General features: G+C 40.9%; 1 protein-coding gene across 1 annotated transcript; it reads left to right on the top strand.

The window, feature by feature from the left end:
- Nucleotides 1-925: 925 nt before the first annotated feature.
- NMUR2 (neuromedin U receptor 2) lies at nt 926-12496 on the top strand. The gene is made up of 4 exons (XM_005870512.2): nt 926-1701; nt 6056-6140; nt 8313-8438; nt 12186-12496. Exons 1-4 carry the CDS (start codon nt 976-978, stop codon nt 12458-12460), a joined length of 1212 nt encoding a protein of 403 aa, XP_005870574.1. The 5' UTR covers nt 926-975; the 3' UTR covers nt 12461-12496.
- Nucleotides 12497-13492: the final 996 nt, after the last annotated feature.

Raw genomic sequence — 13492 nt, 5'->3', positions numbered from 1 at the left:
GACCAGGCTCCATTGATTTTTTAGAGAGAGGAGGGAGAGAGGGAGAGAGAGAGAGAGAGAGAGAGAGAGAGAGAGAGAGAGAGATACTGAGAGGAACATCCATGTGAGAGAGACTTGTATTGCTTATTCACTGATGTTTCTACAAAGCTCAGTATATGATGAATCTTCAAGAAGTATGTGTTGAATAAAATTGAATGAATGACCCTCCAATTTACAGATAAGAAAATGAGGCTGCAAGGGTTTGAGTAACTTCCACCAAGTCTCACAGGATTTCTATGGGTGTGCCTGATTCTAAACTTCACTGCCCTTTGCAAAATGCACTGCCAAAGGAGATTAAAGTGTCAGACAGCAGGCAGGGCTAGATGACAGGCAAGTGTTCTTTTCGGCTTTTCATCCTATTGTGGATGCAATCAAAACCAAAAAGGCACATTGATCATGCTTTCCCCAGGGAGTCCTGAATTTCCAAAGGAACAAGATAACTTGAGAAATCTATTGATCTCCCATTTTTGTCATGCTGTACGGGTGACAAGGATCAATGGAGATTTACACTCTTCTGCCCATGACCCTACAATCTTAATTTGTATTTCCACCCAGAGTCCCACAACTTTACCAAATGCACTGCTCAGAGTGCCCACACCTTAAGTCAGTGCCACCGTCTGTGTCAGCTCTGTTTTGTCAGCTCCTTCCAATTCAGAGAAATGTCTCCTCCACTCCTCTCCAGCTCCCTGCACGCAAAGCCAGCAAGCCCAACCCAGCTGTCCTCTAATCTGCCTGACACACACTCATTGGCCCACGGCCTAAGGAGGGGCGGGGCTTCTGTCTCTCGGGGGCTCTTCAAAAGAGATCCTGGCAGAAGCACTCACCCTCCTCTGCCTCCTGCACTGGGGCTGTGTTTCCCTGTCGGTTTTCTCTTTCCTTTCTGTCTCATCTTGGGACAGAGGCTCTTTCCAGAGGAAACTTGGGCCTTGGATTTTAATGTCAATGATGGAAAAATATGAGAATGTCTCCTGGATCCCCCAGCAGGAACTGGAAGATCCATTCAAGAAATACCTGAACAGCACAGAGGACTACCTGACCTTTGTCTGTGGGCCTCGGCGCAGCCACCTCTTCCTCCCGGTGACGGTGGTGTACACCCTGATTTTTGTGGTTGGGGTCGCTGGCAATCTCCTGGTGTGCCTGGTGATTCTCCGGCACCAGACTATGAAGACACCCACCAACTACTACCTCTTCAGCTTGGCTATCTCGGACCTCCTGGTCCTGCTCCTCGGGATGCCCCTGGAAGTCTATGAGATGTGGCGTAACTACCCCTTCCTGTTTGGGCCCGTGGGCTGCTACTTCAAGACGGCCCTCTTTGAGACTGTGTGCTTCGCCTCCATCCTCAGCGTCACCACGGTCAGCGTGGAGCGCTACGTGGCCATCCTCCACCCTTTCCGCGCCAAGCTGGAGTGTACCCGGAGGAGGGCCCTCAGGGTCCTGGGCATCATCTGGGTCTTCTCCGTTCTCTTCTCTCTGCCCAACACCAGCCTCCATGGCATCAAGCTCCACTACTTCCCCAACGGGTCTTTGGTCCCGGGCTCTGCCACCTGCGCGGTCATCAAGCCCATGTGGATCTATAATTTCATTATCCAGGCCACCTCCTTCCTCTTCTACATCCTCCCCATGACTGTCATCAGTGTCCTCTACTACCTCATGGGGCTCAGAGTGAGTATCCCAGCTGGCGGCTGGCTGGCTTAGGGCAGCATCTTTTTTTTTTCTTTTTTTCCTCACTGACTCAAAGTTTTGTAAGAGGAACTTAGAATTGGAGAAATTCAGAATTGGAAGGGAGCACAGAGTAAAACAGAATGAGCTCAGAGGGGAAACCCAGAAGTTAAAGGACTTACCTCAGTTGGACAAATAGTACCCCAAACTATAAATTATTTCCTCTAAATCAACTTTATTATTCTTCCCTCTATACCTGTGGTTCTCAAACCTAGGTGTTCCTACAAATTACCTAGAAACCTTACTATGGGTAGCAATATGCAAGCCCCTCCCCTGGGGAAATTCTGATTCAGTATGTCTGAGGTGGAGCCTCATTAAATAGCACAGGTGGTCACCCCTAGAGAGCCGGTTTCACAGCCTGCTATCTTTTTTTCTGCCCAGATCTATGGCCTGCATTGAAATCTGCCTTTTCACCAACTTGGTCTGAGTATAACATAAACTGTTCCTGCCTATTTATACTCCAAGACAAATACAGAGTGGGGCAAAAGTAGGTTTATAATTGTGAGTACACACAACACAGATTTTATTCTTGTTTTATTATTATCATAATCATTATTTATTAATTATCATATTATTTTCCATATAAACAACTGTGAACCTACTCTTGCCCCACTCTATTTACAGTTTTATAATCAGACACTGTCCTGTGATTGCTTTGATTCTGTTTGAAATATCAGGTGAAAATGCAAAAATATGTCCTAAGCCAGATCAACTTGGCCTTCTCTTGAGAAGGTGGAGATTTGGGGGTAGGGAGGTAAATAGAGCACATAAAATAGAGTAGAAGGCAGTGTGAATAAGAGATTGCTGGGATTAATAGAAAATTATCACTGCTTGTGCAACATATCTTATACTTAGAGATTCCTTTTCTGTGCACATAAATCAATTTCTTCCTTTTTTTTCTTTTTTTCTGAGTCTAAATAAGCTGAGAGAAACTGTTTTTTGATGAGGGTAGAAGTAAGTCTATGTTGTTCCTCTCCTAGTATACTCTGCATCCAAATTCATAGAGATGACGTCTGCCTGTGACAGTTTTATACCCATTTAAGGAGGTGGCTTGTGTAGGAAACAATCGTGAGGCTATTTAGACTCTCAGGTCTGAAGCTCACGTCCACTGTGCCTTTAGGCAAGCCACACGACTTCTGGAATTACTTTTCACATTTATAAAATGAAAAGGTCACATTAGATTATAGTTAAGGCTCCTTATAGCTCTAACAGTCTGTGATTCCTTTAAAAAACAAGAAGGAAAAAATGTGTGAGTAGGAGCAATGTGAGTTATAAATTGAAAAACAAAGCTGACATCACATTTACATCATATGCCTCAATTTGGTTCGGACACCATGTATGCCATGACAATTAATATATTCTCATATCATTGGTGAATACCCACTGGGCCTAAGGTGAATAGCAAGGTTTAAATAGGAAGAATAAATTCTAAGTACACAGATGTCTAGACATAGAAGCAAATCTAATCAGGCAGAGAACTGTGCTAGTCTCCTCCTGAAGGGCTGGCCCCTATATTCCCAGAGACATATGTTTTCCCAGAGTACCTCACAATCATGTCTTTAGAATGCTCTGTGCATTTCACTTGGGGGGAAGGACTTCGGCATGATTCCAAATACCGTGAGTCCTATGAGAAATATCCACCCCAAACTGATCAATACCATCTCATCCAACACCAAGCAATCACTTAACTTCGATCAATTTGGAGGAAATATTTAATTTGAGTAGGAAACACATACATTTCCCTGCCCCAACCAGTTAAATTGAGTTTCATTTTGTTTTGTTGTCATGAGACTTCAGCTATCTTGTATCAGGAGTTAAATGACAGCTCAGACAACAGGTTAGAAACTACCCAAATTTGCTTTGTGAATGTAATACAACTTCCAGCCTCCTGTTCTCAGGAAGGATGAAGGAATTCCCTGCTTAGAAAGTCACTCCTAGAGGAGTTTAAAGATCTCTAGACTGAAGTCAGGAGATATGTCCTAGTCTGTGTCATTGGGCTCAAGGCCTTGCACATGCTATACTTGCTCTATCTTTGCCTGAAATGTTCCTGCCGTCTACCACTACAATTCCTTTTACTTTTCTAACTTTCTAACTTTAAATCATATTTCACTCACACTTCCTCAGGGAAGTTCTCCCTGATTCCCTAACTACACCTGGACCTTGTATAGGTGCTCATGGTTCCTGGTGATTTCTCTTCCTTAGATTTATTCCAATTTAAAATTCTATATTTGGATATCCCTTGTTATCTTTCCAACTTGACTGTAAGATGAATGAATGAGTGCATGAATGAAGTTGAATTATTCCCCTCCTTGCTGCACTTTAGCTTCTCTACCTTCAAAACAAGAGACTTAGAAACATTATCTCAAAGGGCTATTTTGATCTAAAAGATTTTAAAGAGACTTAAGCAACTCTGAGGATGATTGTTATTGATTCCCTTAGCAAATCTTAAGTTATGATAGACTCTGGGACCCACTGCCTTCAGGAGGCAGGAAACTATAGGTTGATGAAATCCCAGGATGGAGGAAGAAGGAGGAGAGCCACATGTATGCTCCAAACTGAGTAGTCAGTGCAGCTTCCTTCCAGGACACAAGTCTCCACTGAGCTGCTCTCCAAACATCAAACATGAAGGAGATGGAAAATACCCAACCCCAGGGCAAGTTCCTCCCATCTGGGAGGAGGTTCTGCTGAAGCTCTCACAAACTCCTTGTATCTCCTGCATACAGCATTAATGCTTGAGTTGAGGAGCATGCATTATGGATTGCAACAGAATTCACCCATGCCAACCAGAATTGAATTGACTTTTTTCAATTTAAAAAAATTTGTTCAGATTGTAGACATTGCTCAGTTGGCTGAGCGTCAAACCATGCACCAAGAGGGTGCCAATTTGATTTCCAGTCAGGGCATGTGCCGTGTTGCAGGCTCAATCCCCAATAGGGGGTGAGCAAGAGGCAGCCAATGGATGTTTGTCTCTCTCCCTCTTCTTTCCTTTCTCTCTAAAACCCAATAAAAACATATTTTTTAAAAGAAATGTTCAGATACTACTTAAAGAATCACCACCTCTTCCAAAAAGGATGAGTATTTATAATTTCTAAACTCAGAAACATATACACTCTTGTTAGTAATATTAGTAAATATTTCCCAAATTGTGCTTTTCAAGATGGTACTAGGTATTCCACTAAAAGGAGTTTGGGGAAGGTATTGTTTAGTCAGAGAAGCATTATCTCCCTTGAGGCTTGGGTGAGAGATGTAGGGTGTGGAAGGTGGGCATGGGGGAAGGGATCAATTCATATTATTGGATCAATTTGGAGGAAATATTTAATTTGAATCCAATTCATATTATTGGATCAATTTGGAGGAAATAATAAATCTTCATATTATGCTTTATGAAGATTCATAATGCCCATTAGCATATTAAAGGCTCTGAGAAGACCCACAATGGAGACTATAGACTTCATAAAACAGAAATAATACCTGTTTTGGCTTTCTACTGCCTATTCACCACATAGCAGAGGGATTACATTCTAATAGATGTATAATAATTACTGAATGAACTAGAGGCCCAGTGCATGAAATTCATGCACTGGAGAGGGAGGGAGTCCTTCAGCCCGGCCTGCACCCTCTCGCAGTCCAGGACACTTCGAGGGATGTCCACGGGGAGTGGGCCTAAGCCAGCAGTCGGACATCCCTCTCACAGTCCAGGACCCCTGGCTTTTTACTGCCCACCTGCCTGCCTGCCTGCTCGCTGCTCCTTAGAGCTACCATGGAGGCGGATGAGGCTCCCGCCACTGCCACTGTGCTCACCAGCCTTGAGCCCGGCTTCTGACTGAGTGGTGCTCCCCCTGTGGGAGTGCACTGACCACCAGGGGGCAGCTCCTGCATTGAGCGTCTGCCCCCTGGTGGTCAGTGCGCATCATAGCAACTGGCCGTTTCGCTGTAATGGTCGCTTAGGCTTTTATTTTATAAATGAATGAAAAAGCCTATCAAACATTTTTTTTTTACTTCATAATTTTACATTTTTCATAGAATGCCTATTAACATGCCATATATAACAAGGGTTCTATAGAATAGCAGATGGTAAATGGTTGTACTGCAACTTGGCCACATCCACCTGTCCAGTTGAGTTAGATGATCTAGATCCAACTCCACCTCCAACTTATTGTTAAACTTTGACAAATTCTTATTTTTATTTTTATTCCAAATTTTTGGTCTGAGAATGTGTGTTAGAGTTACACTTCTCAGATCCAAACAGAAGGGAAAATGTTTTCTTTCTTAACATTTCTTTCCACTTCCCTTGCAGCTAAAGAAAGACCAAACCCTTGAGGCAGACAAAATAACTGCAAATATTCAAAGACCCTACAGAAAATCACTCACCAAAATGCTATGTAAGTCCTCCACTGTGTTTTTGTTTGTTTGTTTGTTTGTTTGTGTTTATAAAAGGAAAAGAGTTGCATTTGGTGCTGAGAAAGTGCTTCTGAGTATCAGGATCAAAATTCTCCTGAAATGTAGTATCATGGTCTGGTCTTCCATGGCTTACTCAAGTTTCTAGGACCTCTTTGATTCCTATTTCCATTTTTACCACTCAAAACAACACACTAAATTGCATTCACTGTAATACACTGTGTGCTTTTTGGCAAATCACATCTACTCTGAGAGCTTTTGAGCATCTCTTTCTCCCTCTAAAATAAGCAGGTGCTTTTAAACTTATTTTTTATGGATTGATTTGTTTTAAAATGTAAAAAAAACTGTGAGTGCGCCACTTAGAAAATGTACAAATCACATACACAAACATTTTATAACTCATTTCAGGCGATCATGAAACCCCTGCTACCCACTCTTGGATTCCATGAAATACTTTACCTCCAGATTAAGAACAGCTGCCCAAGAGTACCCCTACGTGGTCATTCCACCTATGACATTGCATGATTTTATATAAATAATATGTTTAAAAATACATAATCAGGCACTGATCCACACTCTCCCAAAAGCATTTGATAAAAATATTTGATCCAGTGCTACCCTATAGGAGATAGTAATGGGAGAAAGGAGGTTTATGATATACTTTCCAAGTCAAAACCTAAGGTTTGGAAGAAACAAATCCTCCAGGCTAATATGTACATGAAACACTCACCATAACTATATGGCATTTATGAACAACAACAACAACAAAAAACCTGTGCAAGTCACCAAAGTTTGTCATTTCAATTCTAAGACTCATCTTCTTGAAAATGTTTTAGTCCCTGTTGGCACTTGACTTTCCCTGTTAAGAAATCTCATGTCTTTATTATCGCTCCCCTTTCTCATTGATCATAATCTACTCTCACAAAAAGACTTGAAGCGCATTCACGTTAAAGTCACAGTGATAAAATATGCTGCAAAGCATTTGCCTTTAGTATGAAGGGTTCATTTTTAAAGCAATTAAAATTTTAATTACGGGGAATTGTAGGCAGTAGTGAGCAGGTTAGGGACTTTTTCTTGGAGGGTTAAAGTCAGAAGAAACTTCCAGATACTCCTGAAACCACACCACACAGGTAAACAACTTAACTCTGAATATGTTTAATGCCAAAGGAAATATTGGTACTATTGACTACAGAAACCTCAAATGTGCTCACAAGTACAGAGAACTGTAAAATAACACCCATGTACCCATTACCCAACCTCAAACATTATCAACTCATAACTAATCTTGTTCCATCTATATCAGTCTCTCTCTTGCCCCTACAAGATTATTTTGAGGCAAATCTCAAGTATCATGTTTTGGAAAAGGAAAATATTTCATAACTTCAGAAGAAGAAAAAATATATATTTATATGTGTGGAGATTAAATGCCCCATAGAGTAACAGCAGCAGCACCAATTGCTGTTTTGGGAGCTAAAAATAAGAAACTAGAAAGTGCAATTTCTTGTGAATCTATAATTATTTCAAAATAAAAAGTAAAAACAAATAAAAAGAAACTAGAAGCAATTCTGTAGTCTAGGAACATCTAATATAATAGACACATCCCCTATCCCAATCAAAAGATGCTTGTAAAGGATTATTATACTTATGATTGTTCTCTTTCTCTCTCTCCTCTCTCATCCCTTACAGAATTTTAAATGATTAGATTCAGAGCAGCTTTTAATTCTTTCTAGAGTAACAAATAAATTCATACTACAGCCAATAATATTTTTATTAATCTACGATCAATTTCTTGAACCCAGCCATTTTATTTGTATAGCCAATTTATGTGGTTCCAACAGTCTACTTGCAACATAATTTACTTTCCACAATAGAATGTTTTTGGAATAAATTTGATACTATTTAAAATGTTCTAGAGGAGACTTACATTATATAAGAAATCTTGTACAATCATATAGAAAACTGATCCTAAGTCCTATATAATTCGTTCTTATGTTTAAATGGTTTATGTAGAGACTCTTGGTGATCTAGTTAGTCTGTAATAATGATAACCAAGATAGAAGGGAAAATGCTGGAAGGAATGGATGGACTTAGTGGCCATTTGATACCTATCCTCGTTTTGACTGCCTTTTGTTCTCCCATTCATCCTTCTTTTTCAGTTGTCTTGGTCTTAGTGTTTGCTATCTGTTGGACCCCATTCCACATTGAGCGGCTCTTCTTCAGCTTTGTGGAGGAGTGGACTGAATCCCTGGCTGTTGTGTTCAATCTCATCCATGTGGTGTCAGGTAAAATCTTAGCTCCTTTGGTTGTATCACAAGTATCCGGGTAATTGCAGCTTCTTTATTTTGCTTAGAGCAGTAGGTTCTGTCTGGATATACTGATTTATCATGGGGGCCTGCCTTACTATAATGAAGACATTTGATTTTTTATTTTATTTAAATATCAATTAGGTATGTTATTGGTCCAAAAGAAATATACCTGATCACTATTTTAGATGCTACTTTATGGAAGACCTCAACTCTAAGCACAATGACTACAGCAGAAAAATGGTCTAAAGAGTGATTGCCTTGATTTTCTTTCCAATGACCACATGATTGAATTGGTTCTTATTTATTAAACATCCATGTCCCTGAAATCTTGTATTGTTTTTAGCAAGTGTTAGATCCTCATGAAAGCCAGCCAAAGGGTATTACTATATTCATGGTGCGTCAAGGTCTGCCTTTAGACTACTTTAATGCTGCCTGTTGAAGATACTAGAGAATGTGGTGGAAATAGGGGTGGAAAGGTCACTAAGTCAGAGGACCTGGATTTGCATCTCACTTCCACCATTAATTTTCTGAAGAACATGGCTTCCTTTATGCCAGTTTCTTCAACTATAAAATGGCAATGACATCTTCCCTCTACAAGTATGCACTGATGGTAAGAAGCAAATAAAATATTAGCTACTAAGAAATTTTAAACTGTAAAATGCTATATATTTATCTTTCTATAATCACCACATATTATCATCACCATTTTCTGTTGAAGAAACAATTCCACAAGAAAATAAATGGCTTGCCCAAAGGCAAACTTCTGACAAATAGTAAAAGCAGGGTTGTGGCAAAATCATCTAACTTCAAGTTCAGAGTTCTTGAGCCCAAAATAGAGCAGAGAATGGCCATGTAGGTTCCCCTTCCTCAGTCAGTGTGTCTGTGAGTCTTGGGTTCAGATCACTTCTGTCCCTGAGCTTCTGCTAGTCACCAGCTGGTTCACAGGGGCAAGATAAGATCAATTTGTGCAAATTAAGCTCCAGATGTGCACAGAGCTAAAACAATAGCAAACATATGTATATGAATATCATGTATATTATTTATTTTCTACACTTCCTTTTTCTTTTCAGCAGGCCTTGTGTACAGCTTATACTTAGACATTAGAACTTTCTGTTATGTTAAACTACTAGAGGCCTGGTGCACGAATTTGTGTACAGGTGGGGTCCCTCTGGGTGGCCTGCAGGGATTGGGAAACCTTCAGTACAATGCTGCCTGCAGCTCCTATCTTCTCATCCTGGCCCCACTGTGCCTGCTGTGGGCTTGTGCCCAATCAGTCCTGATAGGGAGAGGCTTGCCCTGCCACAGCAGCACTCACCAGCCATGAGCCCTGTGTCTGGTGCCCTCCCAAGGGGAGTGGCCTGTGGCATCAGGCTGAAACCAGCTCTCTGACATCCCCCAAGGGGTCCTGGATTATGAGAGGGTACAGGCCAGGCTGAGGGACCCCACTGGTGAACGATCGGGCTGGGGAGGGACCACAGGAGGGCTCCAGGGTGTGTCTGGCCCATCTCGCTCAGTACCAATCAGCAGGACCGCAGCAGCAAGGTAACCTACTGATCAGAGCATCTGCCTCCTGGTGGTCAGTGCACATCATAGCAAGTGGTCAACCAGTTGGCTGTCTGTACCCTGGTGGTCAGTGCACGTCATAGCAAGCAGTTCAGCAGCCTTAGCATATCATTAGCATATTACACTTTGATTGGTTGTTCAGTTGTTCTGCTGGTCAGTATATTTGCATATTACCCTTTTATTATATAGGATTATTTTAGACAAAAATCTCAAAATTATTTACAGCTCTTATTTTCATGATAATCTGAGAAAAATGGGGTGACTAAATAAACTGAAAAGCACCACAAAATCACATAAGACTTGACTAGCTGACTATCCCTCTCTAAATGTATCAAGATGATCATTTTAAGACTTCCAAATTATGGTATTTATAACATTTTCTTGTTAAGATATAATCTTTCCCTCCCCTACAGTACCAACCAGGTGAAACCTTAAACACTATAGAAAATGTCCCCAACCAGCCTTTTGATCCCCAAGTTATAATACTTCCAATCATTGACCATATGCTTATCAAACTGATTGATTAGAGAGTTATGCACATTCCGCATTATTCCTGCAATATATTTTTAAAATATATTTTATTGATTTCAGAGAGGATGGGAGAGGGAGAGAGAGAGAGAGATAGGAACATCAATGATGAGAGAGAATCATTGTTTGGCTGCCTCCTGCATGCCCCTCTACTGAGGATCGAGCCTGCAACCCAGGCATGTGCCCTTGACCAGAAACCAGGACCCTTTAGTCCTCAGGCCGATGCTCTATTCACTTAGCCAAACTGGGGCATAATGACTGCTGCCTCTGCATATTTGTGCGTGCTATGCCTCCTATCTTCAGAACTGTCTCCTCTCTTGACCAACTCTCCTACCTACTTCAGGGTCTGGCTGGAATTCAATCACCCCCATTAAATCTTTCATTACCATCATACTCTTTATATTTATGCCATTATGTGAATTTCCATAACATGGCTATTGGTATGACATATTTTGCTCTTGACAGATATTATTTGGTATTGTTCTATTATTAATTATTGATGTAGGGCAGAGATCTTGCCTCTGTAATACTATTCCAAGTCCTTGGAAAACAAATTCTAAATCCATTACCTTTGAACGTACCTCAAAGTTCCTGGCACATAATAAGAATTCAATCAATATTTGTTTATTGAATGAATTAATAGTCCATAGAAATGTTTTCCTTCTCTATTCCTTTATTCCCAATTCTGTGCACAGGGCATATAGCACTTTCCATGTCCTGAACTAAATAAATGAGGACAATGATGAACATGTTGATGACAGTACCTGTCACTTGCTTTATATTCTCAACCATTCTCAATCCCTCTGTGGATAGTATCTCAATGTTATCCTCACAATAATCCAGGGAGGTGAGTTAGGCCTGTATTATAATTCCCATTTTACAGAGAAAAAATTGAAATGCCAATTCTGCCTAAGGTCTCAGAATAAGCAAAAGCCAAGGTCAGAAACTAAGTCCTCTGATTCTCAACCTTAGGCACCTTGTGGGCTTTGGGGAAATAAAATAGGATATGGTAATAAAGGATGAGCAGATACCAAACAAGAAAGTGGCAGTGTGCAAGGCACTTGGTGGAGAAAATAAATGGAAAAATGCAGTTATTTAATAAGGTTGGAAATTAGGTGGGAAGAACCATGGAAGGGAAAAGCTAAATAAGAAGAGGCACTGGGAAATATTTCTTTGAAGAGATATTAAGCATATAAGGAATCTCAGCAGGGACAATGCCTTGACTGACTTACCATTCCTCCATTGCTTGCAAGTTTCAAATTATAGATTTAAGCACAACTCCAATGAGACAAAAATCATCTCTCTTCCTCTGATAGTTAAGCATCACTCATTAATGCCGTGGGAACATGCTCTTTAATTAAACAAGTGTGGATCAAAGGAAGTTGCAGAACATCTCAGAGAGATCCCTTGCTGGCCTAAAATTTGCCAAGACTCTTTAATCTTTCTGTGTTTGATTCCTATGTACACAGTTGGCAGAGCATTTTGTATCCTCAATTAGTGTCTTGTATATATTATCACTTCCAAAATAGGCAATCATGGGGATTCTAGGCTTTGTTAAATATTTATGCTTCTTCCCAGCATGCCTCTCACTCAATGTCTCCTCGGTGTGTCTATTTAACCCCTGCATTCCAGGTGTCTTCTTCTATCTGAGCTCAGCTGTCAACCCCATTATCTATAACCTACTCTCTCGCCGCTTCCGAGCAGCGTTCCAGAGTGTGATCTCTCCTTCCTGCAAACAGTGGCACCCCCAGCATCACCCACAAGGGCCACGTGTCCAGCGGAACATCTTCCTGACGGAATGTCACCTTATGGAGCTGACTGAAGAGGCGGGTCCCCACTTCCCCTGTCAGCTGTCCATCAGCAGCTCTCACCTCCACACAGCGCACTATACAGGACAGACAACATGAAAGGAACTCTCATTCCTCTCTGCCTCCACAGTTATGGAAGGGTCAGCCCATAACTTATGCCTTGTTATATGATAAGGGGGAGGAAAATGGCTCTCCAAACTTATATATCCATTTCTAGGTGTGTTTTTAAACAAATGTGAAAATTGCTACTTAAACCTGGATCTAAAACCCACAACCTCCTGACAGCCTGGAGCCCCTTCACTAGTTGATGAAGAGAACATGACTAGCAAAGAGAACATGACTAGCTATACTTTGAGTATTTTCCACTCTTGCAAATGGTTTTTCCTGAGTCATCCTCACTCTGAGTCAGGCTGTGGTTACTCTAACAACTAATGGTCCCTGTCAGCCACAGAAGGAAGACATGTAGATATGGTTTTCCTTCCCATGATTTGAAGCGTCCATGCCAGAGTTCCTCCACAGCAAACTATTTACCCTACTGCCTCATATTCTGCCATTATATGATTCCTTAGAGTCTGAAGACTTTTATTTTTACAAGAGTCTGCCTCATAACATGGAATTGATCCTTATAACTTATCCCCACCATCCCCATGCCCAAGTCATTATCAGTCAGTCCTCACCAGGAATGCGATCAGATACAAGTTCTACCTAGAGAAGAATGAAATGAGGTAGAAGGCTGTGGTGGAAGATCACAAGATACATAAACTATACCAAACACAAACTTAGTTACTTTCACAATTTGATCTAAACTTGGATATCTAAAGTCTAACTTCATAATAGAAGTGTGGAATACTACTATCTTGGTAAAAAGACAAGTCAAATGGTAACTACTGGTTTCAAACCCATTATTTTCAGCTACTCAATCCTGCATTACGTAAATAACACTCCCCATGTATAATATGGGAAAAACCTACTTTCCTGATTCATCTTCCATCATATCATCTCAAGAAACTGTATTACGTGTTCTTCTTATGAAAATATATTGCAATTTTCCCAGCTGCACATATTTGCTTATAGACTGCCCTCTTTATCGCCAATCTCCATCTGTTTCCATCCTTCCTATCCTTCAATGTC

The sequence above is a fragment of the Myotis brandtii genome, unplaced genomic scaffold (genome assembly GCF_000412655.1).
Source record: "Myotis brandtii unplaced genomic scaffold, ASM41265v1 scaffold32, whole genome shotgun sequence".
NCBI classification, from domain to species: Eukaryota; Metazoa; Chordata; class Mammalia; order Chiroptera; family Vespertilionidae; genus Myotis; species Myotis brandtii.
Note: the sequence above shows the minus strand (reverse complement) of the source record. Positions and strands in the feature narration are given on the sequence as shown.

Coding starts and splice junctions, on each gene's coding strand:
- NMUR2 (XM_005870512.2), top strand. CDS start 976: ATGTCAATGATGGAAAAATATGAGAATGTCTCCTGGATCCCCCAGCAG. Junction 1,702..6,055: donor ACTACCTCATGGGGCTCAGA/GTGAGTATCCCA, acceptor CTTCCCTTGCAG/CTAAAGAAAGACCAAACCCT. Junction 6,141..8,312: donor ATCACTCACCAAAATGCTAT/GTAAGTCCTCCA, acceptor CTTCTTTTTCAG/TTGTCTTGGTCTTAGTGTTT.